We start from the raw sequence: 15,929 nt of genomic DNA, 5'->3' as shown, positions 1-15,929 counted from the left end.
ATTCAAAGACCCTCTGACCTGCACCACGGGTCCTTGTGGATTCATGTACTTAAGATGGTCAGCCTTTTGCTGTGGTAAAACCGTTTATTATTCAATTACTGGCCCTGTAGAATCCTGCTCTTATTTACGCAATGGCACTTTGCCTTTGGAGACCACTTCTGATTCTCAAGCACAACAACTGCTTGCAGCTTCACACCTCCATGGCTGTCCTGTTTGTGTCAAGGCCCATTGAATGCTCAATTCTTCCCATGATGTTACACTAGACTGCTTGATGCTCTGACCATGGCAGAAATCCAAACATACTTCTCTGATCAGGGTGTCATTGCAGTGCATCAGGTGATGAAAAAAGTAGATGCCTCCTTAGTGCCCAAACTCTCTCTCTCTCTCTCTCACACACACACATTTGGTTGTGTGGCTCTTCCATCAAAGATCAAAGTAGGTTATGAAGTTATCGCAGTCAGACAGTATATTCTGAACCCGATGTGCTGCTACCAGTGTCATCCTTACAACTGCACTCTAGGTTCTTTTCAACAACCAGCCAAATGTGTATCATTTGGTGGGATGAGGGATGCCCATGTGGGCGATTGTTCAATCTCCTTTTCCCCACTGCACCAACTGCAATGGTGACTGTGCTACCTCCTCCCACGATTTTCCCGTGTATCTTGATCAGCTGGCTGTCCAGGAGATCCGAGTGAAGGAAAAAGTGCCTTACCAGGTCGCTCACAAGTTGTTGACTAGTTTGAAACCAAATTCTACCATCTGGCACCTACAGTACTGTTCTTACTACATCTCACTCCACGGAGGACATGGACACGCAGACATGTGACCTGAAATTTAGCATTGCAGTTGAGAAACCTCCCTGCATCATGGCAGCATCCCTGTCTCCTCCTCCAGCTGTGCATCTAGCCACCAATTTTTTGCCTCATGGAGCAAAGTCACCAGCTACACAACTGGCAGGGCAGAAAGGACAGAAGGAATACTCGCGTGAATACTTCGTACATTCGTCCAGCCAACAGACATATGAGTCTTCCTCTGCCAGTTGGAAAGGCTCTAAGAAGTCAAACAAAGGCTGATGGTCTTCTCCTTCGCTGACTCGAAGATAATCTTCAACGGTGTCGCCACTAGATATCCTCACCTGGCCGACCTCTGCGTTGCCGGTGCGCACCACCAACCATTTTTCTGCCCTGGGCTCCACAGGCCAACTGAAGAATGCTGGACACTTGTGTAGACCTCACGGAGCAAGATCCTCCTGCCTCTGTGCCCTGTAGCAGCGAGTCTTCGAAGGCTGGTACTCGGCAGCCACCGAGGTGATACCCCTTCATTTTTTCCTCATCATGACTCTCTTCCAATAGAATGTTTGCTGTCTTTGATCCAACAAAGAGGATTTATGGGTGCTCTTACAATTGTAGCATCTACCTCTTGCCTTCGGGAAACAAAATTGCGTCCTCAGGACTGCTTTGAGCTCTCGCATTTCTTCCCAGTCCATTTTACCTTCTCCCCAAGGATGGCAATCCATCTCATGGGGGAGTCATGCTGCTCAAATCGGATGATGTTCATAGTCAACCCATCTCCCTGATTTATCTGCCTTCAAGCTGTTGCAGTATGCCATTTCCTTACTCACTTCACCTTTTCCCTTTGTACCATTTACATCCCTCCATCATTTGATGTCACTAAGTTTCCTCAGAAACTGTCAGATAGGTTTCTCTTGACTAACCTTCTCAATCAGCTTAACCTCCTCTGCCTTACACAGGAGCACCCACGTTCCTTTCAGACTCCACATACACCAATTCCCGTTTGGTCGTATTGGGCCTATCCTTCGCACTGCCCAGCTTGCCCATCGTCTCAAGTGGTCTGTTCTCTGACAGGTACTCGAGCAACCATTTCCCGTGTGCTGTCCATTTACTAACCCCTATCCCACCTACGTGCACACCCATGTGGCAGATTGCTAAGGCCGATGGAGGCTTAGTCCTCCCTGGGGACCTTCGATGAACAACATTACCTCAGTTGTGATGACCAGATAGAATATCTTACAAACATTATCCTTTCCACTGCAAAATATTCCATTCTTTGCACTTCCTCTTTACCACACCGTGTTCCGGTCCCTTGGAGGTCTGAGGTGTGCTGTGACGCAATTCGTGCGTGAACACATACTCTCCACATTTTTAACCGTCATCCTATGATGGCAAACTGCATTCATTGCAAACATTTGCGTGCAGTGTCCTTGCATTCTTTGCTATAATGAAGAAGCTAGCTGGATTTCAATTGCTAATTCTTTTAACAGTTCCACTCCCTCTTCCGTCATGTGGGCCAACCTCCGACAGCTCTCTGGGACCAAGGTCTGTTTTCCAATTTGTGGCTTGACAGTAGCAGACATCATTGTGGACCCTACTGATATCTCCAACACCTTGGGCTGCCATTTTGCGGAGACTTCGAGCTCCTCCCATTATCACCCTGCCTTCCTCTATTGGAAACAAGTGGAGGAAGTTCTGGTGATAGCCTTCCCTTCTCAGTATCACGAGTGTTACAGTGCTGCCTTTACTGTGAAGGAGCTCAATCATGTTCTCAATTTATCCCGATTCTCTGCCCCAGGGCCAGATGATGTTCACATTCAGATGTTGCAGCACCTTTCTCTTGCGGACAAGCACTGTCTGCTTTATACGTTCAATGGCATCTGGTTGGAGGGCATGTTTCCCAGATGTTGACGTGCAGCCACTGTCATACCCATATGTAAGCCTGGTAAGGACAGACACGTTCCTTCCAGCTACCACCCCATTTCTGTCATCAGCTGTATTTGCATGAAGATGGAACATATGATTCTTGACCAACTGGCATGGTGGCTTGAGTATAGCTATTTACTAACCACTGCACAGTGTGGATTTCGAATACTGTTCTGCCGTTTAGCATCTCATCACTTTGTCCACCCATACCGTGAATGGTTTTCTGCGGAAATCCCAGACTGTGGCCATGTTTTTTGATTCGGAGAAAGCGTACAACACCTGCTGAAGGACTGGCATCCTCCATACCCTCTACACATGCGGCTTCCAGGGCCACAAGCCTCGTTTCCTTCAGGAATTTTTAAAAGATAGAGTTTTTAAGGTACGTGTGGGTTTTGCCTTGTCAGACACATATATCCAGGAAAACAGTGTGCATAAGTGTTCAGTCCTGAGTGACATCCTCTTTATCGCCATTAACCCTATAATGGCCTGTCTCCCGCCGGGCATCTCCAGCTCCCTTTTTGTTGACAAATTTGCCATCTATTTTAGTTCTCCACGGGCTTGTCTCAGTGATCGGTGTCTTCAGTGGTGTCTCGATTGTCTTTACTCATTGCGTTGAGAATGACTTGTTTTTCCACTAACAAAACAGCATGGATTTCTTGCGCCACAATTGGTTTCTTCCAACGTCTTTACATCTTGGGCCTGTTGCTCTTCTGTTCGTTGAAACTTAGAAATTCCTGCTGTTCATGCTCTATAGGAAACTTCCTTGATCCTCCCACGTGTGTTACCTTGCAGACTGCTGTATGCGATCCTTCAGTGTTCTGTGTGTCCTCAGTGGTACTTCCTGGGGAGCAGGAAGATTATGGGTGTTTCGTTTGTGAATCCGCCCGACCATCCGTCTGATGCCTTCTTAATATTATCCACCATCGTAGTATCTGTTTGGCCAATGGTGCCTTATACATATCGCGACTTTCTCGTCAGCAGATAGGCATGCCATTTGATTGCCATGCATGGCTGCCCATCTTTTGCATCCTTCTTCGATGACTCCTTTGACCACCAGTATGGGGTGCGTCCCCCTTCTCTGTTACTTCCTGGAGTTCGCTTTTGGCTCTTGCTCCCGCTACGTGCAACTTGGTGGGTTTGAACTCTTCACCACCTTGGCTTTGTCAGTCCATGTTCACCATGGCCTTCATTTGATCTGAAGGACACTACTCCAGCCTTGCTCTATCGCCTTCAGTTTCACGACCTTCATGAAGAACTTTGCGATAGTATCTCTGTGTACACTGATGGTCCTCGGACTGACTGTGGTGTTGGGTGTGACTTCGTCATTGGCGCTGATGTTTTTCAGTGTTGGCTTCAGGAACACTGCTCGATATTTACAACCAGCAGACCTCTTCGCCCTGTATCAGGCCATGGAGTACACCCAATGACACAGGCTTTTCAATTGCGTCATTGCTCAGATTCTTAGTGCCTTTCAAAGCCTCTGTGTGCTGTACACCGTCCATCCCTTAGGACAATGGGTCCAAGAATGCTGTCACTTGCTAGCTCTTGATGGAACCACTGTCATGTTTATTTGGTCTGACAGGAAACAAGACTGCTGACACTGCTGCCAAGGCTGCAGTCTTCGTATCTCAGCCCACTAGTTCTTACATTCCCTCCAATGATCTCTGTGTTGCCGTCTGTCAGCAGGTGGCATCACTTTGGCATCACCACTGGTCCTTCCTTCATGGTAACAAGTTCCAGATTATTAAGCGTCTCCCAGCGGCTTGGGCGACCTCCTCTTGGCCCTCTTGCCGCGAGATCATTTTAACTAGGTTGCATATTGGACACTTTTTAGCCATCGCCACTTTTTAAATGGTGCTCCCCCATCAATTTGTGCACATTGCACTCAACTTTTGACAGTCCGCCATTTACTCATGAAATGCCCTTTTTTTAATTGCTTACGTTCTCGTTTGTGTTTGTTGACTGAGTTATCAGCCGTTTTAGCAAACAGTGCGCAGGATGTGGACCACATTTTACTTTTTATCTGTTTTAACAGTATCACCAAGGCCATTTAATTTTTAGTTCTAGACCTCCGTTTCTATGTGACGTATTTTATAGACCTTTCTCAACATCCCTGTTTTTGGCTGTCTTCTTTTCTGTCGATGGAATTGATGTATAGTCGTTTTTAACTCCTCTCTTTGTCTTCGTGTTCTGCAGTTTTGACATGGACATTTATGACTCTACTTGTTTTTGCACGATAAATATAACAACAACAAGCAATGTTGAAATACGAAACATGAGACCTGCGGGAAGACTTGCGTGAAGTGTGCTGGTATCATAAGTGTTGTGGCCAAGATGCCACTAAATGCACATCAGCATGTGTGTACCTAAAGGACAAAGGTGTCTGCAGCAACAGTGCCGTGTCTACATGCCATTGACAACACCCACCCTCGCATGCATATTCTACCATGTTGAAATGTGTATGCATCAGACAAACATAGCAGTATGAGGTTCTCTGTAGACACTGGCTCCAACATCAGAAGACTCCCTGTCAGTCATGCATCTCGGAACAAATAATATGTTCAACCATAGTTGAGTGCAGTTAATAATTCATTAATCAGCACCTCTGGACAAAAGGTGTGTGCTATCGCTGTGGTTTCTCCAGTCAGTTCATGTGGTCTTTTGTTATTGCTAATATCTCAGAACCTATATTAGGCACAGACTTCTGAACACATTTTGTGCTAGCATTTGACAAAAGGGGGCATGATTGTTTCACTTAATGGTCAACACTGCAGTGTCAGGAAGTTAAGGTCAATTGACTTACGCAGTGTTACAGAGAACTGACAATACATTCCCATTGAAGGAATGTAAATAGCTGAAACATAGAAGCCGTAAGACGAGTGCACAGCAGAATCAGCAAACATGTTGCAAGAACAGGTTCACTCTAAGGAAATCAAACACAATACAAGACACAACATCCATACGACACCAGGACAGTCCATCTCACCACATGCACACAGAATCATGCCTGAAAGGCATGAAGGTGGTTCATGGAGACTAGGTGGGGAGTACTGGGCATCAAAAGAAATAACAATCCTGGACAGGTACCTGGTACCCAACAAAGACTTAAAGTGTGCAGAAGTTTTTTGAATTCTTGACTGTAAAACATCATATAATCAGTACCAGTAGCTGATAATTACATTCTGAATTTTGTGGACTGGCAAGACAGCCAATCCACGAGGACGGGAGGCCGAAGGGCACGTGTTTAAGCTCACGCAGGCTGGCGTGAGGTCTGGAAAATGACAAGGAATTGAGACTAGCAAAAAAGGTATGTAGCTTCTGGAATACTTAGCTTTAATCCATAATTGGTGAACATCGGTCTGACGGTACATGCATCACAAGATAAATAGCAATTGATAATGGCGCCTTGCTAGGTCGTAGCAAATGACGTAGCTGAAGGCTATGCTAACTATAGTCTTGGCAAATGAGAGCATATTTTGTCAGTGAACCATCGCTAGCAAAGTCGGCTGTACAACTGGGATGAGTGCTAGGACGTCTCTCTAGTCCTGCCGTGTGGCGGCGCTCGGTCTGCAATCACTTACAGTGGCGACATGCGGGTCCGACGTTTACTAACGGACCGCGGCCGATTTAAAGGCTACCACCTAGCAAGTGTGGTGTCTGGCGATGACACCACACTGAAAATGGTGGTGATTACACCATTCAGTTTATTCAGATTTTTATTTATCAAGTATAGTGGGGGTGGGGTAGGAGTATAGTGCTTCAAACTCAACAAAACACCAATTAATAGAAATGCATCTTACAAATAGGGTGATAAAAGTTGTCTGTTGTCAGGCAAATAACACACTAGATCCCTTTTAAGTATGAAACATTATGTGCTTTGACTCGCAGGTCTCACTTTCAAAAAAAATACACACACACACCAAGAGCATGTGTTTGTTGTACTTTTGATAGTTTAAAGTGCATTTGAAAAATAAAACACCATTTGAATGAATGAGAGATACAGCTTTTATCACAGTTCCTTTTTCCTAGCTGAATAAACAATGTGGAGGCCAGGGTGCCTGTTACCTATTTGTGTGTTTCTGTCGGCCATATTGGATATTGGCTCCTGAAAGCAAGTAATGGTCAACTCATCTGACCGTGAATTTAACTATTTTGTAAATGCCATTCTTCTTGGAGTCAATGCTTGAATCCTCGTGCTGAGTATTCTTCAGGAATTATTCAGCTGACTCGTTCATTTGTGTGTGAAAGCTGCTTTATTTTTGTAGAGAAAATGTGTAAACTTTGTCTCAGTGCTGTGTTTTCAGTAGGTAGATAGATTTTTCTCTGTGTGTTGTGAGATAGCTGCATGTGGTATAACATTCTGACTGCTGTCTTTATCCTGTCACATTTTCTTTCCACCATCTCGGTTTTTCAGCTCATATGTCAGGTATGGGTATATACTGAAGCATGTAATAAGTGTCATAATTATTGTAATATTGTAATAGTAGTAAATAACTGTAACATTATGTCTTTCATGCTTAAAGGTGAGCTGTTAGAAGCAATAAAAAGAGACTTTGGATCACTGGAAAACATGAAGGCAAAGTTATCTGCTGCTGCTGTTGGAGTACAGGGCTCAGGTTGGGGCTGGCTGGGCTACAATAAAGAAACACAGAGATTGCAGCTGGCTGCATGTGCAAACCAAGACCCTCTACAAGCTACTACTGGTAGGTCTTGGCTAATAAGTTTTGTTAAAGTAGAATGTGGTAATTTATTCTGAGTTAGTGGCATTCAACTTATTTAGGAGATAGCCTTAACAAAGTTTCAGAAGTTTCACATTCTCAGTGTGTTTTTAAGTAGCATATGTTAACTTGTGAAAATATTAATTTTTATATATACTGCTGGAGATTGCAATGAGCAGATGAACTAGTTGAGTAATTAATAGTGAAAATATCATTCAGTTACAGTGAGAAAGCACTTTTGAAATATTGTTTGTACCTGGTTCTAATTGCTGTTTACTGATTTCTTCTCTTCTCAGGTCTGATACCTCTGTTTGGTATTGATGTTTGGGAACATGCATATTATTTGCAATACAAGAATGTTAGAGCAGATTATGTAAAGGCTATTTTTGATGTAGTCAACTGGAAGGATGTATCTGAAAGGTACGCAAAGGCGAAGTGTAGCTAAGACTGTCTATGGGCATGTAAGAATTGCCATAGTATTATTCTGTATGTTTCTCATCATCAACTGAACTGATGTTGCTATATGCATTTTGTTATTTTTGTCTTACCTATATACACAGTCGTCAATAAAATGTGAACACATTTGATTTTTATATTGAGAGAGTAGTGTATGTTGGTAACGTTATGTAAGATGATACACACATGCCGAAGGCTCTGTACAGTGTAAAATAAAATTTACCTTTAAGCAAAAATAAATTTTCATGGGATATTTAAAAATATGTTGTTCAATGTTTTTCTTTTTTTTATCATTACTTTCCTTACATGGTATCATACCAATTCATCCAAAGGTGTATTATAAGTCTCACTAAGAAATATTTATATTCAGTCTGCTGCAAGTCCTCTCTCAATTGAAACAATCCTTTAAATCAAACTTCCAGCTTCCATTCCGCATATGTAGGGATAAGGGCACCTACAGGCAGAGGTGAGAAAACAGCTTCTGAGCAGGCAGCCAGACAGTTGCCTATGGGATTCTAGATCTGGGGTGAGTGCCAGCAGATGATTGGGCAGACTGCACATGTATGGGCAGTCAACACTTTGCACAGAACAATACTGGCTTTGGAGTTAACTTACACTGAATAAATTAATACAATTATAAAGTGTCATGTTTAACAGAAAAATTCAACCTAAGTAAAAATACTAGCATTTTATTGTATTTGTGAAACATGAAATTTCTTTTTACTTGCAAGTTACAATTCACAAAATATTTCACATCACACCTTTCTGCAGTTATATACTTTATCGAAAATGTTGTTGGGGAAATTCTTCTGTGTGAACATCGTCGTACCATTGTAACAAATTCATGTAGCCATGATACCTGTGTTTGAGCACAGTGCAATTTTGTAAACCAATTGTTTCTAATTGCATTTCCAAAGCCACAGCATTTGGTCTAAATAAAAATGTTTTTTGACAAACATCAAAACATGCCTGGAGGTAAGGAAATGCATTCAACAAAATTGAAGTTCTCTATAACAAGCTCCTTTTCAAATAGATGATTTTTTCCATGAATGTATTAACTTTTTGCATACATTAATAATCAGTACAACCTTCCCTTTAAGTCTCATTACATCAGAGAACCTCCCGATGAGTCATGGACCTTGCTGTTGGTAGAGAGGCTTGCATGTCTCAGTGATATAGATAGCCGTACCATACGTGCAACCTCAATGGAGGGGTATCTGTTGAGAGGCCAGACAAATGTGTGGCTACAGAACAGGGGCAGCAGTCTTTTGAGTAGTTGCAGGGACAACAATCTGGATGACTGACTGAACTGGCCTTGTAACATCAACCAAAATGGCCTTGCTGTGCTGGTACTGTGAATGTCTGAAAGAAAGGGGAAACTACAGTTGTAATTTTTCACAAGGGCGTGCAGCTCTACTGCGTAGTTAAATGATGATGACATCCTCGTTGGTAAAATATTCCAGAGATAAAATAGTCCCCCATTCGGATCTCTGCCTGGGGACTACTCAGGAGGACATCGTTATCATGAGAAACAAAACTGGCGTAATACGGATCAGAGTGTGGATCCCTTAATTGGGGGTTAGAAAATTTAAAAAGGGAACTGGATAGGTTAAAGCTAGATACAATGGGAATTTGTGAAGTTCGGTGGTAGGAAGTACAGGATTTCTGATCAGGTGAATACTAAGCTAAGAATACAAAATCAAATAGTGGTAATGCAGGAGAGGGTCTAATAAAAATAAATAAATAAACGGGAACATGGATAAGCTACTATGAACAACATAATGAACACATTATTGTATCCCAGATAGACACGAAGCCCATACCCACCACAGTAGTAAAAGTTTATATGCCTACTAGCTTCGCAGGTGAGGAGAAGATTGAGGAAATGTATGAGGAGGTAAAAGAAATTATTCAAATAGTTAAGAGAGATGAAAATTTAATAGTCATGGGGGACTGGAATTCGATAGCAGGAAAAGGAAGAGAAGGAAAAGTAGAAGATGAATATGGACTGAGGCAAAGGAATAAAAAAGGAAGCCGCCTGGTAGAATTTTGCACACAGCATAATTTAATTATAGCTAACACTTGGTTTAAGAATTATGAAAGAAGGTTGTATACATGGAAGAGACCTGAAGACACTAGAAGGTTTCAGATTAATTATATTATGGTAAGACAGAAGTTTTGGAATCAGGTTTTAAATTGTAAGACATTTCCAGGTGCAGATGTGGAGTCTGGCCACAATTTATTGGTAACATCAGCAAGCAGCTCCTCGCACATTTCAGCATGGGTCTATTTCTGATCTTCCGTCAACAAGCGTGCGAATTCTGCACTGACAATGCATCTCAATCTTTTCACTCAAAATTTGATGGCACAATGCTATGCCGATGCCCACTTCCTCAGCAACTTCCCGAACAGTTACATGACAATTTCTGCGAATCACAGCACAAATGCTATCCACATGATCATCATCTGTTGATGTGGAAGGACGTCCAGACTTGGAATCATCACAGACCGATATTCTGCTCTGTTGAAAACTTTTAAACTACTCGTAGCACTACATGCAACTCATACAATCCTCCCTGTATGCTTGGATAAGAATTTGAGATGTCTCTGTGAAAGTTTTGCCAAGTTTGTAGGAGAATTACACACACACACACACACACACACACACACACACACACACACACACACACACACACACTCTCTCTCTCTCTCTCTCTCTCTCTCTCTCTCTCTCTCCCCCTCCCTCCCTCTCCCTCCCGACAAGCGGGCTGTACATATGCTTACTTCAGCGGCTGTGGTTCGCTTGCTAATTGCATCTAAACTGGCTGCTAGGTGCGCTCAGTAGCTGCAACACGCTCTCTCTGCTAGTTGGCACGCTATTTATTTTTGAACACACCTCACACCTTGTATATCACTAGGGGTAAGATGGATGGTGCCTACAGAAAAATTAGAGAGACCGTTGGAGAAAAAAGAACCAAGAGCTCAGATAGAAAACCAGTCTTAAGTGAAGAAGGGAAAGCAGAAAGGTGGAAGGAGTATATAGAGGGTCTATATGAGGGAGATGCACTTCAGGGCAATATCATGGAAATGGAAGAGGACGTAGATGAAGATGGAGACGGGAGGTATAATACTGCGTGAAGAATTTGACAAAGCACTGAAAGACAAGTGAGAACAAGGACCCGGGAATAGACAACATTCTGTTAAAGCTACTGATAGCCTTGCGAGAGTGAGCCATGACAAAACCCTTCCATCTGGTGAGCAAGATGCACAAAACAGATGAAATACTCTCAGACTTCAAGAAGAATATAACAATTCCAAAGAAAGCAAGTCCTGACAAGTCTGAAAATTACCGAATTATCAGTTTAATAAGTCATGGCTGCAAAATACTAACATGAATACTTTACAGAAGAATGGAAAGACTGGTAGAAGTAGACTTCGGGGACAATCGGTTTGGAATTCCAGAGAAAGGTAGGAACACGTGAGGCAATACTGACCCTATGACTTCTCATAGAAGACATGTTAAGGGGAGGCAAACATACATTTATAGCATTCATAGACTTAGAGAATGCTTTCGACAGTGTTGACTGGAGTACTCACTTTCAAATTCTAAAGGTGGCAGGAGTAAAATGCTATTTACAATATGTACAGAAAACAGATGGCACTTGTAAAGAGTTGAGGGGCATGAAAGGGAAGCAGCGGTTGGGAAGGGAGTGAGACAGGGTTGTAGCGTATCCCCAATGTTATTCAATCTGTATATTGAGCAAGCAGTAAAAGAAACCAAAGAAAAATTTGGAGTAGGAATTAAAGTTCAGGGAGAAGAAATAAAAACTTTGAGGTTTGTTGATGTCATTGTCAGAGACAGCAAATGACTTGGAAGAGCACTTGAATGGAATGGACAGTGTCTGGAAAAGAGGATATAAGATGAACATAAAAAAGCAAACCAAGGATAATGGAATGTAGTCGAATTGAGTCGGGTGATGCCGAGGGAATTAGATTAAGAAATGAGACACTTAAAGTAGTAGATGAGTTTTGTTATTTGGAAAGCAAAATATCTGATGATGGTTGGTTTTATTAGAGAGGATATAAAATGCAGTCTGGCAATGGCAAGAAAAGTGTTTCTGAATAAGGGAAATTTGTTAACATTGAGTATAGATTTAAGTGTTAGGAAGTACTTTCTGAAAGTATTTGTATGGAGTGTGTATGGAAGTGAAATGTGGACGATAAACAGTTTAGACAAGAAGAGGATAGAAGCTTTCAAAATGTGGTGTTACAGAAGAATGCTGCAAATTAGATGGGTAGATCATGTAACTAATGAGGAGGTACTGAATAGAACTGGGGAAAACAGAAATTTGTGGTACAACCTGACTAAAAGAAGGGATCAGTTGGTAGGACACATTCTGAGGTGTCACGGGACCACCAATTTAGTACTGGAGGGAAGTGTGGGGATAAAAATCGTAGGAGACTAAGGTGTGACTACAGTAAGCAGATTAAGAAGGATGTAGGTTGCAGTAGTTTCTTCGAGATGAAGAGGCTTTCGCAGCATGGAGAGCTCCATCAAACCCATCTTTGGACTGAAGACCACAACAACAACATGTCAGAGAGAGAGAGAGAGAGAGAGAGAGAGAGAGAGAGAGGCAGCCTTTTAGAAAATATGGGTAAGCATGTAGAAATTGGAACATCGATATTGCATAGAAAAAACTGTATTTAAAATCATGTAAAATGGAAAGTAATTTTGTGAAAGCTGTGCAAATTGTACAGAACATGCTTTGGCAATCAGCTTACTCTAGCTGAGTTTTTGGCATTAGTTCCCTTTCTAGTGCCAAACTCCTAACTTTTTTCTGTATGTGTCTCCCTTGGCCAACTGGTGGTGGGTTCTGACACAGATGATATTAAGGTGTGATTCCTTAGTTGTGTCATTTTCCTGCCACTTATCACCCTTACTTTACTTTACCTGGACCTGTAGAGTTTTAGTAAAGTTCTCTTCAAGTCTTACTTCTTTAGTGTGTACAAACCATTCAGGACGCACAAGGCAGAAAAATGCCATTTACCATCTGTACATGTAACTTGGGCGCGAGTTTTCAAATGAAAATATTGTGGGTAAGTAGTGGCCTGGTCATTATCTCACACTATTAGGCAACAGTCTATGTCAAGGATTCTCGTGAGGCAAAAATTTGAGAACAGAATATAACAGTAATGACATATGCATCATAAAAAAATAACAAGACTCTGGAGGGACCTCGAAAGGGTGAGAAAGGATCTATAAGCCACAATATGGGATGCCCCTGGATCTGTGAAACTGACTATGATGAGAACATGCTGAAACCAATCAGGTCACATCATCCTGCATAACAATGAGATGTACCCATACACAGTGTTAATAAATAAGAACACAAAGAGTCTTTTGCAAAAGTGGTCTGCATATGTCTTCAGTCGTGTGTTATATTCAGCCTGAACATAGATTTATATCCGGGGTATCCACGTGTATGCTTCCTCCAGCAGCTGAGGAGAGGGGGAAGTTGAACAGCTATATGAAGACATTACCAAAGCGAAAACACAGAAAGACACATTTTATAACAATCATGATAGATGTCCAAAAATGGAATAGCAAAAAGATAGATACCCCAAAGGCTCAGCCAGCAAGCAGGTTGCCAACCATAGTTGCCTGTGGTCAAATAAAGTGCAGACATGTCTCTGATCAAGATATCTGAATGGTGCTTGTTGGAGAGAGTCGGCTGCTCTGCAGCAACATGAATAGTAGTGCCAATGATGACAAACAGTTGCTTTTAATTGCACTCTTCATAAGAGAATGAAGAAAGTTGTTGAACCATATTAATAATAGACTAGCAGACCATGGAGAATTTCTCTGTATTTGCAAGGAAATGTGCACTTGTTAAGACAGTTTCTTAAGTTATTTTCGTAATTTCACCAATAATTTGAAATGTGACAGAAGCTCATCAGACATAAAATCTTGACTAATTCCTCATCAGCTGTGCATCATTAACTATCTAGTCAAAAGATGGGAAGAGAGAATAAGACATTTCATAATTTTATTTAATAATCCTCCAAAATAGCATTGCGTTATTGCTATGTCCAAGCCTAGTCTCCGCAAAGGATGAGTTATGACATACAATTGCTGTCTTTGAGAGTGCAAGCATATTATCAATTGAACTATATGTTACACAATATATTATGCAAGGATGTATTTATTTGTAAGTAAATTAATAGCTGTTTGATTCAGACTTGCACCTACTTCCTTTCATGTTGTGCACTCTTCTACGCTTTTTATATTTGGTGTAATGTGTATCAGAAAAAATGTTTTTCACGTTCAAATCAATTAGTCTTTCAGTTTCTTCTGACATTTCTCACACTTGCCTGCCACAAACTGCCAGCTATTTTCCATAGGCAAGAGCAGTCTAGTGTGAGCACCCATCTTATGTTTGATGCTGTAGTGTGGAACAGAGAGACCATGGCAGACTGCAGCCACTACATATTTTTGACAAAGCCTTGAAAACATAGTATAGACTTAATCCTAACAGAAAGGAATATTATAAAGATGTTTACTGAACAAGTTTAACACTGGTAGTGATCAGACTAATTCAGCCAGTTTTCACCTTCAACCTTAACTAAGTGGGCTCGGAATTAGCAAAGAAGGAAATTTCATTTCTGACCTAATGTGAGTGACATATGCATCATTCCAAAAAGCTCTTTTTGGAAGCTTGACTGAATGGAAAATCAGACATTATTAGAATTCGATGAACTGCCTGAAAGAATAACTGTATATTCAGGAGACGGCAAAGCGTTTTGGAAGCTTGACTGAATGGAAAATCAGACATTATTAGAATTCGATGAACTGCCTGAAAGAATAACTGTATATTCAGGAGACGGCAAAGCTGACCTTTTCTCAGAAACAAAACTACAACAGTTGGCTTCCTATTGGCACCCTCCACCTCACTGAAGAGACAATTGAGAGAGAAATGCAGCTAAGTATAAAGCTATCAAAAACACAAACGGGAATGAAATAAAGAAGAATGAGAGAGAAATTTTACCACCATCAAATCATACAAACTATAGAATATTATTTAATTCTTTTACACTTTACTTCATTGAGTTCGAGAGATCCAATCAAGGAGGAGAATTTTCTGGGTTGTCTAAAGAATCAGGGTATAAGGTAACAAAAGACAAATACATCATTGAAACATAATTTTTGAAATGAATGTAGGATTTCCAAACCCCCTGAAAAGGCTTCTGCAGAAGTAAGATTATGGGATATTATTACTACCCATTTCTTCTGAACAATTTATATACTTTAGGTGGACTGCTCCAGAAACAAATCAAAGCACAAATTTTGCAATCCAGAATGGAAACCAGAAGATTTAACCTTCTGTCGGGCGCGGTGTTTGTCGCAGCGAGATCGGGCACGGTGTATCAAATTGAGCACACCATTTATTCACGTGATCATCTATTAAATTCTGTTCACAAAACATATAATAAGTGCCAAATATATTTAAAGAAAGACAAAGATGACATACGAGCACAACTGCAGTAGAAATATTCATCATTCAGATTTCTTATCGTCCATGTTGGGCTTTAGTAACAAATGATAAAAACATCGCTTTTTCATTTGCTTCTTTATTATATTTCACTAATAAAACACATTACATATGACAATTATCTTTACAGAAAGGCTATTATGAGACTGGAGCAGAACAACAATGGTATTACAACTCATTCATTTGTTTCATCGTCACTTTTTGACTGTGGTAACAAATGCGGAATTTTTCCGCATTCAGAGCAAAAAGGTTCAATGTGTATCAAACAGATAGGCTTCTGACAAATTTTGCTACAATATTTTGTCACTCTTTTTTTTCTGTGCAGGTATTACACCTTTTCCTCTTGATCTCAGTCCCTTGTTCTTCGTTTCTGCTTGTGTCTTCTGCTTCTTCTTCACACGTTGGCCTATACTGTTGTAACCAAGGTTGAAGATCTCTGTGAATTCCTGAGGTGTCCAAGCATCTACAAACCAAGTGAGGTAGAACTA

At 41.3% G+C, this 15,929-nt stretch overlaps 1 protein-coding gene across 1 annotated transcript in view; it reads left to right on the top strand.

Annotated features, from left to right (window-relative positions):
• The window catches only part of LOC126458131 (superoxide dismutase [Mn], mitochondrial), a 45,735-nt gene extending 37,581 nt beyond the window's left edge, over window positions 1–8,154 (top strand). Inside the window, exons 4-5 of the mRNA XM_050094973.1 lie at window positions 7,241–7,420; window positions 7,732–8,154. Of these exons, the coding sequence (XP_049950930.1) occupies window positions 7,241–7,420; window positions 7,732–7,880 (329 nt within the window). The 3' untranslated portion in view covers window positions 7,881–8,154. The remainder of the gene's footprint in view (window positions 1–7,240; window positions 7,421–7,731) is intronic.
• The last annotated feature ends 7,775 nt before the right edge of the window (window positions 8,155–15,929 follow it).

This window comes from Schistocerca serialis, chromosome 2, assembly GCF_023864345.2.
Source record: "Schistocerca serialis cubense isolate TAMUIC-IGC-003099 chromosome 2, iqSchSeri2.2, whole genome shotgun sequence".
Taxonomy (NCBI): domain Eukaryota; kingdom Metazoa; phylum Arthropoda; class Insecta; order Orthoptera; family Acrididae; genus Schistocerca; species Schistocerca serialis.
This window is presented reverse-complemented; position numbering and strand designations above follow the sequence as displayed.